Below are 16,014 nucleotides of genomic sequence, written 5' to 3'. Positions count from 1 at the left end.
AAATTTCAAGAAGGAATCTTGTTAGCACCTTCTCCCAAACAATCAATATTAGGCAGCAAATGATGGCTTCTCAAGTGACTCTCAAATACCATGAAAGAGAAAAAAGGTTGCCTAGATGTTACCCAGACCATGGAAATGCTTTTGCCTGATGCACTTTGAAAGACACTGTTAAAGTTGCCCCATTGCATGCATGTACTGGCAGCCTGAGCCATAGTGGAAATAATGTAACCTGATCATTGTCTTATGGTCTTCTTCCTCTCCACCACAACGAGTAATGGAGAGTGCACCTAGCATACTATCCAGTACCTCATTTTTTTTTCTGATGCATCTTTAGGATTCTACTTCTCAACAATAACCTTAGTTGTTCAGCAACTGTGTCAGAGCTGAATACAGCTCTGGGAAGATCAGAGCTCCCAACTCTCTGTAACTCTAGTGTTGAAGGAATCCATATGCCTACTTGTGGGGAATGACACATAAGGTGAAAATACAGCTAACTGTTTAGGTGCTGGTGTTTGTTGTGTGACATGGCTATATATGCTGTGATATTGCATACTCAATAAATGGCTAGTCTGCACAATCAGCATGCATTTCTTGTTATGTTTTTGTGAAAATCAGGCCTGAAACATAGAGGAAAGGATATAATTTAGTCATAGCAAAGTACCAATCTCGACAGTTACCATATTCAGCCATCAATGCAGTGCCATCATTAACAAAATAATGCCAGAGATATTTCAATGCTGTCAGCATTTATTGGCAAGTGCCCTGTTTTCCATCTATGACTGAAGATATAAATGCATTCATCTTTATGGTCCCTTCTACTCGATTTCTGGTTCTACCAATGCACTTTCCCTTTCTTTAACAAAAATTCAAGTGAGTCAAGGTGAACTATTCACCCAATGGATTGTGTTGCCCAATGCATTTGTTGGGGGATAAAGTACATTTTGTTAGGGGTCTGGTGCATGGGTGGCAACAGTTAATGGGTAAATGATGAAGCAATGATGTGTATACAAAGTGAAAGTTAGGTGTTGCTGGACATTGAGTATAATTGGTGACATAATTGAATAAGCTAACAAGAGAGAGTAGAGGACTTAAACCACAAAGATGGTTTGTATTTGCTTTGCCTCATGGAGTTAATCCAAACTGTTTCCTACATTGAACTCAATACTATGTGCAACAGTACTGCTGTTGACTTCCTTATTCAGTTGTGATTACATATTCTGACACATTGATCTGACTTCCAGTTTGTATCGACTGTAAAGGTACAGAGCCTCGCTGTGTAGATTGCAACTGCCTGACCAAATTTTAGAATTTACCATCTTTTATTTACTAGTATGCTTCAGGTTGACTGATATTTCAAAGAAAAATAAACCTGCTGAATGTTGAAAGCTGTTTTTCAAAGTTAAGAATGAACAGTTAGCATCTACTGACGTGATAGGCTTTGCCAGTCTGTCAGGATCTGATGAAACAGTCAACCATATTACAAAGCTGTATAGCTCTTTCAATTCACTTTGCCTAATTGAAACACTTGCTGGGATGCAAAAGTGAATTGAATTCGGGTTTTAATTAACTACTTTCTATTTCAATTGTCTGATAAGATAGAAGAATAGTGGGACTAAAAAGGCATTGTGAACAATTCTAATCATAAGCAATTGGATACTCCATCCACTCAACCCTGGAATTCCTTAACAAGCTCAAGAACATTAAAATTAACGACGACAAGATTATGATATACTTTGACGTCACAGCACTATTCACGTCAATTAACATACCGCTAGCCAAAGAACACTTGCCACATTACTGGATACAGCAGGAACACCATCAGCAAGGACGATATACTCAGAGTACTGGACCTATACCTCACCAACAGTCTGGAAACTTTGACATACAATAATCTTACAGCATCCTGTCAAATGTGATTTGTGTTCATGACCATTCATTTATTTCCCTTTGAAGTGTTTATTCAGTACCTGCTTTGAAATTATAAGTTCGCTATCAATATTGTTCGAGGCAACAAATTATGCATCATAAATCACTGCATGAATAATTTCTCCTCATTACATTCCTGTCTCTTTTACCAATTATTTAAATCTTGATGCCAAGAAAACAGTCCCCTTGCCACTGGAATAACAATGTGTAGAGCTGGATGAACATAGCAGGCCAGGCAGCATCAGAGGAGCAGGAAGGCTGACATTTCTGAAGAAGGGTCGAGGCCCGAAATGTCAGGCTTCCTGCTCCTCAGATGCTGCTTGGCCTGCTGTGTTCATCCAGCTCTACACCTTGTTATTTCAGATTCTCCAGCATCTGCAGTTCCTACTATCTCTGAAACAATTTAAACCCCTTGCCACTGGAGCCAGTTTCTCTTTATTTACAACATCAAAGCACTCCATGATTTTGAAAACCTCTAATTAATATCCACTTAACTTTCCGCACTCTAAGTAAAATAATTTCAGCTTTACTAGTTTTGCCACGTAACCGAAATCCCTCATCTTGGGCACTATCTTAGTAAAGTTCCTGTTTAGCGTAACTATTTTGCTAGTAATCTATGCCTCCACTTATGAATCAAGTATTCACCATGCTTATTTAAAAGCCTCACCAATTTGTCCAGCCACCTCCAAAAATTTCTGAATGTAAACCTTTACATCTTCCTGTTTTTGCAGTCCCCTTGAAAATTGATAGGCTTACTTTTATGTGTTACAAATTTATATGAAAAGAAAGCTGTTATTATCTCAGATCAATATGACATGTACAGTACAACTGAGAAAAATATTGCAGATTTCCTCTTTTTAAATGAATACAGTAATGTTATTATTTGTTTTTCATAGGTTTCAGCTAATATCAATGAAACTGACAATAATGTAGTAATATTACGAGTAAGTGTTACGGATAAAGACACTCCTCATACACCAGCCTGGAGAGCGAAATACAAGATAATACAAGGGAATGAAGATGAAAATTATAAGATTGAAACAGATCCAGAAACAAATGATGGAATGTTGTTTCTAATAAAGGTATGGCATTTTAATTGAGATTATTGATTCGATCCTGACTAGATTATTTGGGTTTTTGAAAAGAAAATGGAGGGAACCAAGCCACCATTCAATTGTTTCTTTGAAGACATAAATATTTTATTTGCATTTTCAATTTTTCTCTTGTATGTTTTACTGTTCTTAGTTTAATATTTTCGATTTGCTAATTTCATGAGTGAGTTAAATCTCAGTTTGCATCTATTAGGATTTAGTGGTAAGGAAATCCAGATCTGAACTTTGCAGTCAAATTTGTGAATCTCTACATTGAATCCATCTCTGGAAACATCATAGCTCGTTCAAATGCTATACTCATCAGTGCTGGGAGTCATAGAGATGTACAGAGTGGAAACTGACCCTTTGGTCCAATTTGTCCATGCCAATTAGATATCCTAGATAAATGTAGTACCATTTGCTAGCATTTGGCCTGTATCCCACTAAACTCTTCCTATTCATTTGCCCATCCATTTTTAAATGTAATTGTACTAGCCTCCACCACTTCCTCAGGCAGCTGGTTCCATACATGTACCACCCTCTGCATGAAATAGTTGCCCCTCAGGTCCCTTTTAAACCTTTCCCCTCTCACCTTAAACCTATGCCATCTAATTTTTGACTCCCCCATCCCAGGGAAAAAACCTTGTCTATTTACCCTATCCATGCCCCTCAAGATTTTATACACCTCTATTAGGTCACCCCTTAGCCTTCAATGCTCCATTGAAAATAACCCCAGCTTATGCGGCCTCTCCCTATAGCTTAAACCCTCCTCCCTGGCAACATTCTTTTAAATCTTTTCTGAACCCTTTCAAGTTTCATTACATCCTTCCCATAGGAGGGTGACCAGAATTGCACACAACATTCCAAATGTTTTCTGACGTTTTTCTTTACTAATCCAGAAACGCTGTTAAAAGCGACAGTTCCTCAATTGTTTCTTATGTTACTTAACTATTCAACGGGCAACCAACTCTGGTACCCATTGTTCCTAATTGGCCAAAAACTAATTCTAGTAAGTTCAGAATTGAAATTCTTTATGCATCACTGAATGTAAACTTAAGACTTGAATTTACAATAATTTTCAGATTTGAGAAGCTTTAACTTTCTACTTAACAAAAAGAAAGAAGCTTTAGCCACATAATCGGTTACTTGGGCAATAAAATCTAATATATCAAGATAAGGTAATGTTTGATTGATTGATTTTTGTCACAGGTATTGAGGTTCAGTGAAACATGTTGTTTTGTGAGGTATGCAGACAGATTGTATCATACAAAGTGCATCAGGTTAGCAGAATAGAGTGCAGAATACACTGTTACAGCCACAGAGAAGATACAGAGAAAGAGAGAGAGAGAGAAAGAGAGGGAGATAGAGAATTAACATATGAGGGATCTGTTCAAAAGTCTGATAACAGCAAGAATGAAGCTGTTCTTCAACTTTATCCATACACGTACTCAAACGTTTATATCTTCTGCCTGATGGAGGTGCAAGAGGGTAAAATCAGGGTGGGAGGGGTTATTGATTACCTTGGTTGCTTTCCCAAGGCAGAGGGAAGTATAGATGGAGTCAATAGATGGAAGGCTGGTTTGTGTGATGGACTGTGCTGTGTTCATGACCTACTGTAATTTTTTGCAGTCTTGGGAAGAGCAGTTGCTATACCACACTATGAAACATCCAGATAGGATACTTTCTATGGTGAGGACAGATTGTTGGTGATCATCACTCACAGGAACCTGACCTTCTTGACAATTTCCACCTCGACACCATTAATGCATACAGGGCCATGCCCTCCACTTCTCTTTCTGAAGCCAATAATCAGCTCCTTTGTTTTACTGAAGTTGATGGAGAGATTGTTGTCTTTGTACCATGCCACTAAGTACTCAATCTCTTTCTTGTATTCTGTTTCTTGAGCTCTGATGTACAAGTGCGGCATCGTCAGCAAACCTGTAAACTGAGGTAGGGCAGAATTTGGCCATGTTGTTGTAAATGTATAAGGAGTATAGTAAGGGAGTTGAGTACACAGGCTTGTGAGGCACCGGTGTTGAGATTATAGTGGAGGAGATGTTGTCACCTATTCTTACTGATGCAGCCTGTGGGTCAGGAAGTTGATGATCCAGTGACAGAGGGTGGAGCCAAGGCCTTGATCCCAGAGTTTAGAGATTAGTTTGTTTGGAATTATGGCGTTGGAGGTTGAAATGTAGTTAATAAGTAGGAGCCTGACATATGCATCCTTGTTGATCAGATTCTAGGGCTGATTGTAGGGCTAGGGAGATGGTGTTTGCTATGGACCTATTGCACTAGTAGGTAAATTGTAAAGGATCAAGGCAATGTTTAAATCTTTGTTAGATTTGGATTACATGCTTGGTTGTTGATAATTATTTGAGTGCATTCAAAATGGCTGCCCAAATAATCTTCTAATAGTGTCACTGTAGTACAACTATAAAATGTAAATGAAATAGTTTTATAATCACTGTATATTCTGGATTTTAAAAAAAAGATGCAATATATCTTATTGAATATACTTTCGTGACAACTGACTGAATGTGAAATTATTTAAATTCCGTCTCCCCTTCCTATCAGAAATCTTCGCGATCACTGGCAATCATTTATCTTTTATTTCATTTGTGTACATCAAAGTAAAGGACAGTACATCCAAAATTGGTGCACATCTTGTTGGTATAAGGCTTTTGGTTTTGAAAAATACTCAGAGCCACAGAACTGTTATAGTGCAGAGGAAGGCCATTTGGCCCATTGTTTCCACACTGACACTCTGAGAATTTTGACTTAGTGTCAAACTCCTGCCTTTTCCCATAATCCTACCCATGATTTCTGCTGAAGATGTTCATTAAATCCATTCAGTGGCTCTTCCTAGTTAGTCTGAATTGAACCTGCCTCAAGCACATTTTCCGATAGTCCAGTTGAAACATGGATCGCTCACTTTAAAGATGCTTTTTAATCTTGCATTTGTTATTTTTTAGCAAAGCACTTTTGAACTCTGTCCACTGCTCTACGATCTATTTATGAGCAGGGACAGTTTTTACCTATCTAGTCTATTGTGATCTCTCATGATTTTGAAAACTTGGATCAAATCTCCCCTCAGCCTTCACCTTTCTAAGACAATGCCAATTTCTCTGATCGATCTTCCTTACAAAAAAAGAAAGAGAGCCAACCCTGGAACCAAGATAACAAAATGTGGAGCTGGATGAACACAACAAGCCAAGCAGCATCTCAGGAGCACAAAAGCTGACGTTTCGGGCCTAGACCCTTGTTATCTTGGATTCTCCAGCATCTGCAGTTCCCATTATCTCTGATCTCCAACCCTGGAACCATTCTTGTTTGCTTCTTGTGCACTCTCTCTGATACATTCACGTCCTTCATAAAGTGTTATACCCAGATCAGTCCACAATATTCTATCTGAGGTCTAACCAGTGTGCTACATATGGTCACTGTAAGCTCCTTGTTCTTACAATCTATGTTCTTATTAATAAAGCTCAGAAAATTGTATGATTTCATCAACAGTTTTCAACCTGCACTGCCACCGTAAATGAATTATATACATAGATACATTTACACGTCAGCTCCTGCACACTCTTTAGAAAAGCAACCTTTAGTTTATACTGTCTCTCCATGTTCTTTGCACAATATTTCTTCACAATGAACTGCATGTGCCATCAAACGTCAATGAATTTTTCAAGTTATGCTCTATCACTCTCATAGTTTTCAGTTCTTCAATTTTTTTTGTCACCTGCAAATTTTAAAATTGCTCTCCACACGTAGATGTGGATCATTTATGAGTTTCAGGAAAAGCAAGGATGCCAGTACTAACTGCTGGGTACTGCAGTACAAACTTTCCTGCCATCTAAAAAAATCCATACCTATCTCTGTTATTAAATGGGCTATTAGATTCTTCAAGTCTTTTTGACATCACTGTATTGAAAATTCCTGCAAGTCAATATATATCACATCAACAAATTTGCCTTTATTAAACCTCAGCAGTGCTGCTTCAAAACATTCCAGCAGGTAAATTAAATACTTAACAAATCCATGCTGCCACTTCTGAGCTGACCCATGTTTTTCCACAACGATTAATTCTATCCCAAATCATTCAGTTTCAAATTTTCTACACCACTATAGTCAAACAGAATCACCTACGCGTACTGCTTTTCGGCTTTCTTCCTTTCTTTCTCTACAGCTGGGCCATCCATTGTGTCACAGGCTTGGCTGTTGCTACAGTTCTGCAAAGGTCCATCACCCTCATTGATATTTGGAATGGAAAATTAGTTTGTGAACGAACTGTGGCACAGTAGTTAGCACTGCTGTCTCATAGTGATAGGGACACAGGCTTGATTCCAGCCTTGGGTGGCTGTGTAGAGTTTGTTCATTCTCCAGGTGCCTGCATTGGTTTCTGCCAGCTGCTCCAATTTCCTCCCACAGTCAAAAGATATGTGGGTTAGATTGCCTGACCATGCCAAAGTGTGCCATAGTGCCCAGGAATGCGTAGGATAGGATCAGCCATGATAATTGTGGCGTTATGGTGATAGGGTGGGCATGGTGGGCATGGTGGGATACGCTTCAGAGGTTTAGTACAGATTCAATGAGCTGAATGGCCTCTTTCCACACTGTAGGGATCCCTATTGAATCCTGCAGTACCTGCTTATTGGACATCCTGATGGTCTACCATCTACAATCTGTCAGCTTCCCTCTAACCCGCATATGACTACCACTCTGACTGTGCTATCCATGTAGCCACTGACTCATAGATGCACCTCAGTGGCTCTAGCCATTCTTCAGGCTTTTACATATGACTTGTCCTGCATGTGGGCCAGTCTAATTCCCAAGAAGCATCCACAATTCCCCACATCCCACAGAATGGGCATTCTGCTTGATTGAACTGATCTGCAGTCCTTTAACTCATACTTTTAAATTACTTTAACTTACTTTCATCCCACTATTTTGCACTATTACTGAAAAACTTAAGATTCATATAAAGTAGAAACTCCTCCTTCTTACTTATTATCTCCCTCTTTTGTGCATATGAATAATTCATTTCCTTGCACAAACTTAATTATTTCAAAATCATAACACAGTCCCTAATAGTAGCTGCTGAACATTAACTTTTCACCGATATTTCTTTGATATTTTCTTCTTATCTGTGTGCTCTTTGTATCCGGTGTCCATCCTCTCCCCTGGTCTTCTAGGTGCTGGTGATTATCTCTATGCCCTCCTCTTTTTCACTGTTTTCGGTGCTGCTGAAAAGCTTCCACTGAAGTGTAATTAAACTCCACCCAATGTGATAATATCAGTGAGACTTAGGCAGGAAGAACAGCTCTGGATCTCGGAAGAATCAAACATTCAGTTAGATCTCCTCACATGATTGGCCAGCAGCTTCAATAGCCCCAACAATCCCAGAATACCACGTAGGTGCTATTGGGTCTGCAGGCCCATGAAAGCAGCCAAGGTAACTCAGGTGAGTTGGACAGGGTGGTGTTGGCCACCTTAGGGAATGTGACCAAGGGAGTGGAGAGGTGTTTTAGTGTCTAAGACTGTAAGGTACAGAAGATGTCCATTTATAGAATCCCAGAATCCCTAGTGTGGTAGCAGGCCATTTGGCCCATCAAATTTACACTGACCCTCCGAAGAGCATGCCACCCAGACTCACTCTGCTAACGTTTCCCTGTAACCCTGCACCTCCCATGGCTAACCCAGCTCTCCTGCACATCTCTGAAAACTGTGGGGCAATTTAGCATGGTCAATTCATGTAACCTGCACAACTTTGGACTATGGGAGGGAGTCAAAACACCTGTTAGAAACTCATGCGGACAGAGACAGAATGTGCAAACTCCACATAGACAGTTGCCTGAGGTTGGAGTCAACCCTGGGTCCCTGGTGCTGAGAGGTAGTAGTGCTAACCACTGAGCCAGCATGCTTAGCCCATTGTATCTACTCTATCACCCAATGAGGTCAGGGCCAATCTGATAATCCTCAAATCCACTTTTCCTGGGAAACCTTCACTCCCTTGCTATTTAAAATCTGCCTATCACATCCATGAATCTAACGATCTGCAGAGTTGATAGGAGAACTCCATTCACTTCGATCTGCTGTGAATCAGGGACAAGGAGTGGCTGCAGAAAGCTTTGCTGAACTTGCTCCTAACCATCCTGACGCATGAAAGTTACATTTGTAACACACAGGTGCCAGGAACTGACAATCTCCAACAAAATGGAATCTAATGATTGCTCCTTGACATTTATTAACAGTACCATCGCTGAATTCTTCCACTATCAACATCCTGATGATTACTGTTGACCAGAAATTCAGCTGGATTTGCTACATGAATACAGTGCCTACATGAGTAAGTCAAAGGCCTGGAATCCTGCAGCAAGCAAATCACCTCCTGGCTCCCCTAGAGCCTGTCTGCCATTTAAAGCATGAGTCAGGATTGTGATGGAACATTCCCCATTGGTGAGCGCAGTTCCAATAGCACTCAAGATGCTTGACACCATCCAGGATAAACCAGCTTGCATAACTGGCACCAGCGCCACAAACATTAAGACCTTAGGCTACCAACACTCAGTAGCAACAGTGTTTACTATCTACAAGATACACGGCTGAAATTCACCAAGTCTCCTTAGAGAACACCTTCCAGATTCATAACCACTGCCACCTAGAAGAAGAGGATACACTGGAAACTACGCCATCTTCAAACCTCTCACTATCTTGACTTAGAAATATATTGCTGTTACTTCAGCATTGGTGGGTCAAAATCCTGGAATTCACCCCCCAACAGCACTGTGGGAGAACCTGCACCAAAAAATTGGCATGGTTTAAAAAGGCAACTCACCACCACCTTAGCAAGTGCACCTAGGATGGGCAATAAATGCTGGCCCAGCCAGTCACCCACATTCCGTAAGTGAATTCAAAAAGTTGCCAGATTAAGCAGGAATGACTTCCTTGTGAAGGACATCCAAGAGATGAAAAGTCCTAGATGTTCAAGGAACTTATAGACCGTGACCAATCAAGAATGGATCAAGGCAAACAGTCCTCAAGAAAAAGATTTACCAATCTTCCAAGGATGAAGAGAATGCATTCTAGATGGATAGTGAACCCTCCAGAGCACCTGACTTTCTGAAGGCGGAGACTCATGAACAGATAAAGTAGAGGCAAATATAATTAAATAAATGAATGTACAGCCATTAATAACGGAGAAAATTTACAGGGAAATACTTTATAAGGTGTTTCATTCTGAAATGACTAATGCGGAGGTATGTGATAAAATACACCCATTAAGATAATATCATAAAGACTTGGATCAGGAAATCAAAGTTGGATCTTGAAGGTGACAGGCATTTCAGGGTCTCCTCATACTAGTTTTCCATAACCACACCAGACAAAGTAGGTCCTGTAGACCCCAATTGAAGAGAAAGGATGAAGGCAGCAGTCCACCTCAGGGTGACCATGAGTCCAACTAGCCTATACAATGGGATGAGAATGGTGATGACTTCCAACGCAACATGGTGGTATCAGTGAGCATATCATAATATATTACAATTATATACATTACACTTATATTACAATTATATATTACTTCATATTACAATACATCCAACGATGTGAAAATGACAAGTTGATCAGCAGATTAATCAAAACACTGGTACCACTCCTAAATGTGACAGCTCATAAAAATGCTGAATTTTCAGTCAATGCACTAAAAATAGCCAATAATTAACACAACCTATCAGGTAGAATAATTTAAGCATTTCTAACCTATGTAAAGTAGCATTCAAATTGATTACATTATTTTTACTTTTGTAGTCTTTGGATTATGAAGCTAATCCTCAGAGTTATCTGAAGATAATAGTTGAAAATGAAGAACCTTTCGCTACATGTCCAGCACTGAGTGGGAGAACTTCCAATGAATTCCCAGAAATCTCTGCAGTTATAACTGTGAAGGATAAGAATGACCCTCCAGTGTTCACCCCTCCAGTATTATTTGTTCAGGAGATTGAAGGTCAGAAGCCTGGAAAGATACTGGGAAGATTTAATGCGACTGATACTGATAAATTCTTTAAGCATTCCATCAGGTAAAAGAAAATCTTGAGCATGAGAGAACATGTATCACAGCTTTTCAGATTTCTATCCTAATTATTTATTTTTGTCAAAACTTTATTCTATTATCTTTGCATTGGATACAATCTAAGGCTATTTGTTACTGCGTGGCATTAGAGTTTTTTTCCAACTGTAGGGACTAGATGATGGTATAGTCCCTGTCCACTCTTGGTATAGTCCCAGTCCAATAACTTTTCCATGTGATTTAACTACGGCAGAAACAGCGTGGATAAATTGGTCTGACCTCTTGATCAAGATGTGATAAACAACAAACTAATAGAAAACTTTGAAGTTGGGAAATATTGAAATAATGTTATACCAAAGCCACCAATTCCGTTCACATGCACTCTTGGAAATAGTTGAAAATTGCTGTTAATATAATGGAAAGGAACATCAGGTTACATGTAACCTGATTCACATGTGACTGATTCACCACTGGCCCTTTTGTATTATATGCCAGGTCCAAATTCTATCTCTGTATAAACAGTGAATAAATTCCCTAAGTACTAAGTCCTGCTTTACTAAGGTTTACCATATAACGTATTTATTACATTTTCCTTCAAACAACTACAGCTTTATTGAAATATAGTTGTGTGAAGTAAGTGCAGAAAATTCTGGAAATATATAGGCTGCTAACCAGAATTAAAGAGAGAAGACAGATTATGATGTTTTAGATATGTGCTGTTGATCTGAAATGTTTGCTAATGCTATTGTTGATAATTCCTTCCAGGAATGTGTCCTTTTTAAAATTACATTACCAAATTTTCTGAATCTAAATAACACATAAAACAGGATATACATGATCTAACTACACAGTAATTGGCTGGATTTGATATATTCTGTACTTTAAGCATCCTGGGCAATGTTCCACATGGTTAAGCAGAGGCCAAGGCTATAGAAACACGTGTAGTTTGGCTAAGCAATATTACAACTCGGGGAGATTTACTCAGTTGTCTGCTTTTTTCAATGACATAACCAGAAATGTGCATCATTTCTGCTTTATCTCGTTTTAGCTGTTTCCTGCTTAAATAATATTTTAAATACTCTGTGGGTCAGTGGCAAAAGTAGCTTTTCACTGGTGATGCTTGAAATTGGTTGACATTGCCTTAGGCACAGGGATGCTGTAATGTCCTTGTCAAACAGAAATGCTCTGCATTGTGGCCAAAACTTTCCTGTCTAATTTCAATGCGATTAATACAGGGCCTAAAAACACAACAGTAGCATGGGGTTTTTCAGAGTTAAATTTCACTCGCAAATATTTCTCATTACATTACTTTCGCTTTATTCCTGCGTGTTTCTTGATTATTCATTCAGATTAGCTTCATCAGAGATTTAAAAATATTGGCATCCCTCATTGTTGGCATACATTGTGGGTTATGGGAGAGCTAGGGACATTAACTTCATTGTCGAAGGAGTAATCTTGCTTTTTTTCGTTAATGTTTAAAATTAGAATATTCATACAAGTGTCTGTGTCTCTCACAGACATGACTGATCTCGTAAGCTCAGCTGGCCCTCACCTTTATACAATGAAAAGGCATCGTCCCATATCACTTTCCACAGGGATAATTGAAACTTTGGAGATGAAGTAAAAGCTCTGCTATGAATCCACCATCCAGCACCAAAGTGGACACAGACTTGAACAATACTGATACTTTAAGGCCCCTCATTTTCATAATTTGAGTTTTCCCACCAACCTTTACCATACCCAAAAGGCCAAGCCATTCCCACTTCATTCTTTCATTCCGTAAACCTCACCCTCTGTCCCCACCGAATCCCTTTTCTGCTCCTCCATGCCTGAGCCCATTTCACACCCTCTCTCTTTATTACTGACCCACTTGAGTCAATTCTGAGTCTCTTCTACTCCTCTCCCTTGGAAGATGAAGTTAAACAGGAAATCTACTGACCAGCCCCAACAAATTTGACTGGTGAATGCCATTTTCAAATTAACATGAACCAGGGGCTACAATTCATTGTCCAAGAGTGATATACAGAGACATGGCCTCAAGCTTAAAGGAACATCACAGTGTAGTTTAATAATGGTTCACTGAGAGAATTCTAGTCAGTCTTGAGAAGGCTCACTAGGCTGTGACTGGGTCTGGAGAAACTCTCTCATGAGGACACGTTGAGTAGGTTGGCCTCTACTTAATCTTGTTGAAACATACAGGATTCTTAGTAGACTTTGTAAGGTAGATGTGGAAAGTCTGTGTTCCCCTGTGGGAGAGTCTCGGGCCAGAGGGTATAATCTCAGAATGAGGTGTTGCCCGTTTAAGGCAGAGATGAAAATTAATTTCTTCTTTCAGAGGGTTGGGAATTTGTTGAATTCTTTACTGCAGAGGGTTGGCGATGCTGGACTGTTATGCCTATTCAAGTCTTGGACAGACTTTTAATCAATAAGCGAATCAAAGATTTTGAGGAAACAGCAGGAAACTGGAGTTGAGGATTAGCAGATAAACTGTGGCCTCTTTGATTGGCAGAACAAACTTGATGGGCTCAGTGGCCAATGAGTGGCCTCCCAATGTAACATTAAAACTTTGATAGTGCAATTGATTGAACAATGTCACAGACTCTGAACACCTTGTAGAGGTATAACATTGACCTCCTTGGTGACACATCATATGAAGACTTAGTATGAGGCTTCATTGTGATGAATGTGAGAGCTAAGGAGTTCCTTCAATGGAATTGAGTTATCTTTCTAATATTCCTGACCGTTCAACAGATTATTTGTTTATGGATCAAACATGAAGCTAGCCATGGATAGGATCATGAATGTCACAGTTCAAAATCCCTAATGATTCAGGCTTTCTGCAGTCAAGGAGTCAGTAGCTTGTAATCAATAACAAACACTTGGCAATTGCAACTTCTTTTTCCTTGGGATGTCCGAACAGGCAGCTTATCCCTCATGTAGGTGTGATTTAATCAGGCCCAACAGTGAAAATTATATGACAGTACACATTTTAACAATGCAAGTGAACATACATCGACAAAAGTGAAAAACTATCTACAATGTTGTGTCACCCATGACATCCATGTGCCCTCAGTAAGTTTACTATTTTCTCTGTCTCCAACTGTTTCTAAATACAGTACCAACTTCTGCTTCTGGGGTGGAGGGACATTACTGTGTTGTTAGCCGCATTTGTCTGGAAGACTTTGGTAGTTGGTTTTGTGGTCTTTTGGATCTGGAGGGCCTGGTCCCGCCCAGGTGCAGGCACACCCTCCTTGTTGTGGACTTCAAGCATGCTTCAGAATCAAAGGCAGAGGTGAGATGGAGAGTCTGGGTTAATCTGAATGTTGTGAAAAGAAGCTTCAGGTGTCCTACATGGTGCTCCTTCTCCTATTGGTACCTGCTGACATCAATCTAATTCCCACAGAGGAAGGATGCTCGGAAGGAGGTTGAAGTTTCTCATCCCGTCTCACCTTGCCATTGCTGCTATGTGTGTAGCTAGAAAATGGAGTGCAGGCCGAAAACTGGCAGATCCAAAGTGTGCTGGTTTTAGACCTCCACAACATGTCCAAGGAGAAAGTCAGATGCATGCATGCTGGAGCAAACACTGTATTGATAATGCTGGTGGACTCCTCCATCCCCCCAATCCAAATTACTGAGAGTGTCTGACAAATCAACCTGCTGTTTCTGTGCTTTTCTGTGCAGTTTCATGAAGTCATTAATGGAAAAAGCAATGCAATGAATCTTACTGGGTTCACCATTACCAGTTTTGGATCTCTAGGCCCAATCAGAGACAAATCTTTCCTGCACTGAGGCAAAGAGAGGGATTGGTTATAATAGAAGGCCAGTTAATGCTGATGCATGAGCAGAACAGGTAGTGAGGAGTCCCCAGTGACTAAGTTAGAAGGAATGAGTAGATAGTTTAGGAGCTTGAGGTAGTTGAGACCCATTGACGCATGCAACAGTGAATTGTAGGCTGTGAGGTCCAGTAAGGTGAGTGTGCAGCAGCTGAGTGAGAGTGGATATTGGCCCCTGTGATTGTGAGATAGCTGAGGGAAGATGGTGTTACTTATCCTTCCAGAGCCCAGACATTCATTAACTTTCTCACTGCACTATTAGGCATGCTGCTTCATCTGTATCACAGCACTGAACTGGGTTGGTATCTGTGTCCAGGCTGGTTGGTCTGGTGATGATCAGTTGGCAAAAGGATGGCTGTCCTCACTTCTGAAACTTTCAGGTACCTGTCTGTGAGATAGCTTTTCTGTGCCAAATTGATACATCACCAGTGTGAAGACAGTTCCTACCCTACAGCATCTGAACTGCTGTGGAACTAGGCTTTGAATTTGGAGCCGGCTGTGTGAATACCAAAAGGTCTCTGTAGGGGGAAGCACGTGTATTTCTCCTGCCACATGATTCTCTGTGAAAAACACGCAAGAGCCTCATTTCAAAATTAATATGGCAAAGAGCAAAGATTTGAGAAAAATCACTCCTAGACTGTTGGATGATTGAATTACATTTGATAAAGCACTTTAACAAATAATGGAAAATTTCTGCCCACAGTCTTGCCAAAAGAGGATTGGAGCATTGAACAACCTCAAATAATACTTACCTTGTGTCACATACTGGCAGAGTTGGCAACTGCCATGATGGGTCAGCAATGACAAAGAGACCAACTCCCACACCTGTACAATGTATTCCCCAATTCATTTCCACCAAATATTATCCACCATGTTGGTAACCAGTTATAATATTTTTTGCATTATAAGGATTGATTCAAAAAGCAATTAGCCCAACAAAAACATGCAACTTTGCATTTTTTTTAATGGGATGAGAGCATTGCTGACTAGTTCAGTATTTATTACTCATTCTAATTTGCTGCCCTGGAAAAGTTGGTGGTGAACTGTCGGCTTGAACGGCTGGGGTCTTTGTGCTGTAGAGATACCCATAGTACAATTT

At 39.9% G+C, this 16,014-nt stretch overlaps 1 protein-coding gene across 1 annotated transcript in view; it reads left to right on the top strand.

Moving 5' to 3' along the window:
* Positions 1 to 16,014, top strand: part of LOC125461586 (cadherin-like protein 26) — an 83,482-nt gene that overhangs the window by 23,731 nt on the left and 43,737 nt on the right. The window contains exons 7-8 of the mRNA XM_059652633.1: positions 2,823 to 3,008; positions 10,824 to 11,092. Coding sequence (XP_059508616.1) covers positions 2,823 to 3,008; positions 10,824 to 11,092 — 455 coding nt within the window. The remainder of the gene's footprint in view (positions 1 to 2,822; positions 3,009 to 10,823; positions 11,093 to 16,014) is intronic.

Source organism: Stegostoma tigrinum, chromosome 19, assembly GCF_030684315.1.
Source record: "Stegostoma tigrinum isolate sSteTig4 chromosome 19, sSteTig4.hap1, whole genome shotgun sequence".
Classification (NCBI taxonomy): Eukaryota; Metazoa; Chordata; class Chondrichthyes; order Orectolobiformes; family Stegostomatidae; genus Stegostoma; species Stegostoma tigrinum.
Note: the sequence above shows the minus strand (reverse complement) of the source record. Positions and strands in the feature narration are given on the sequence as shown.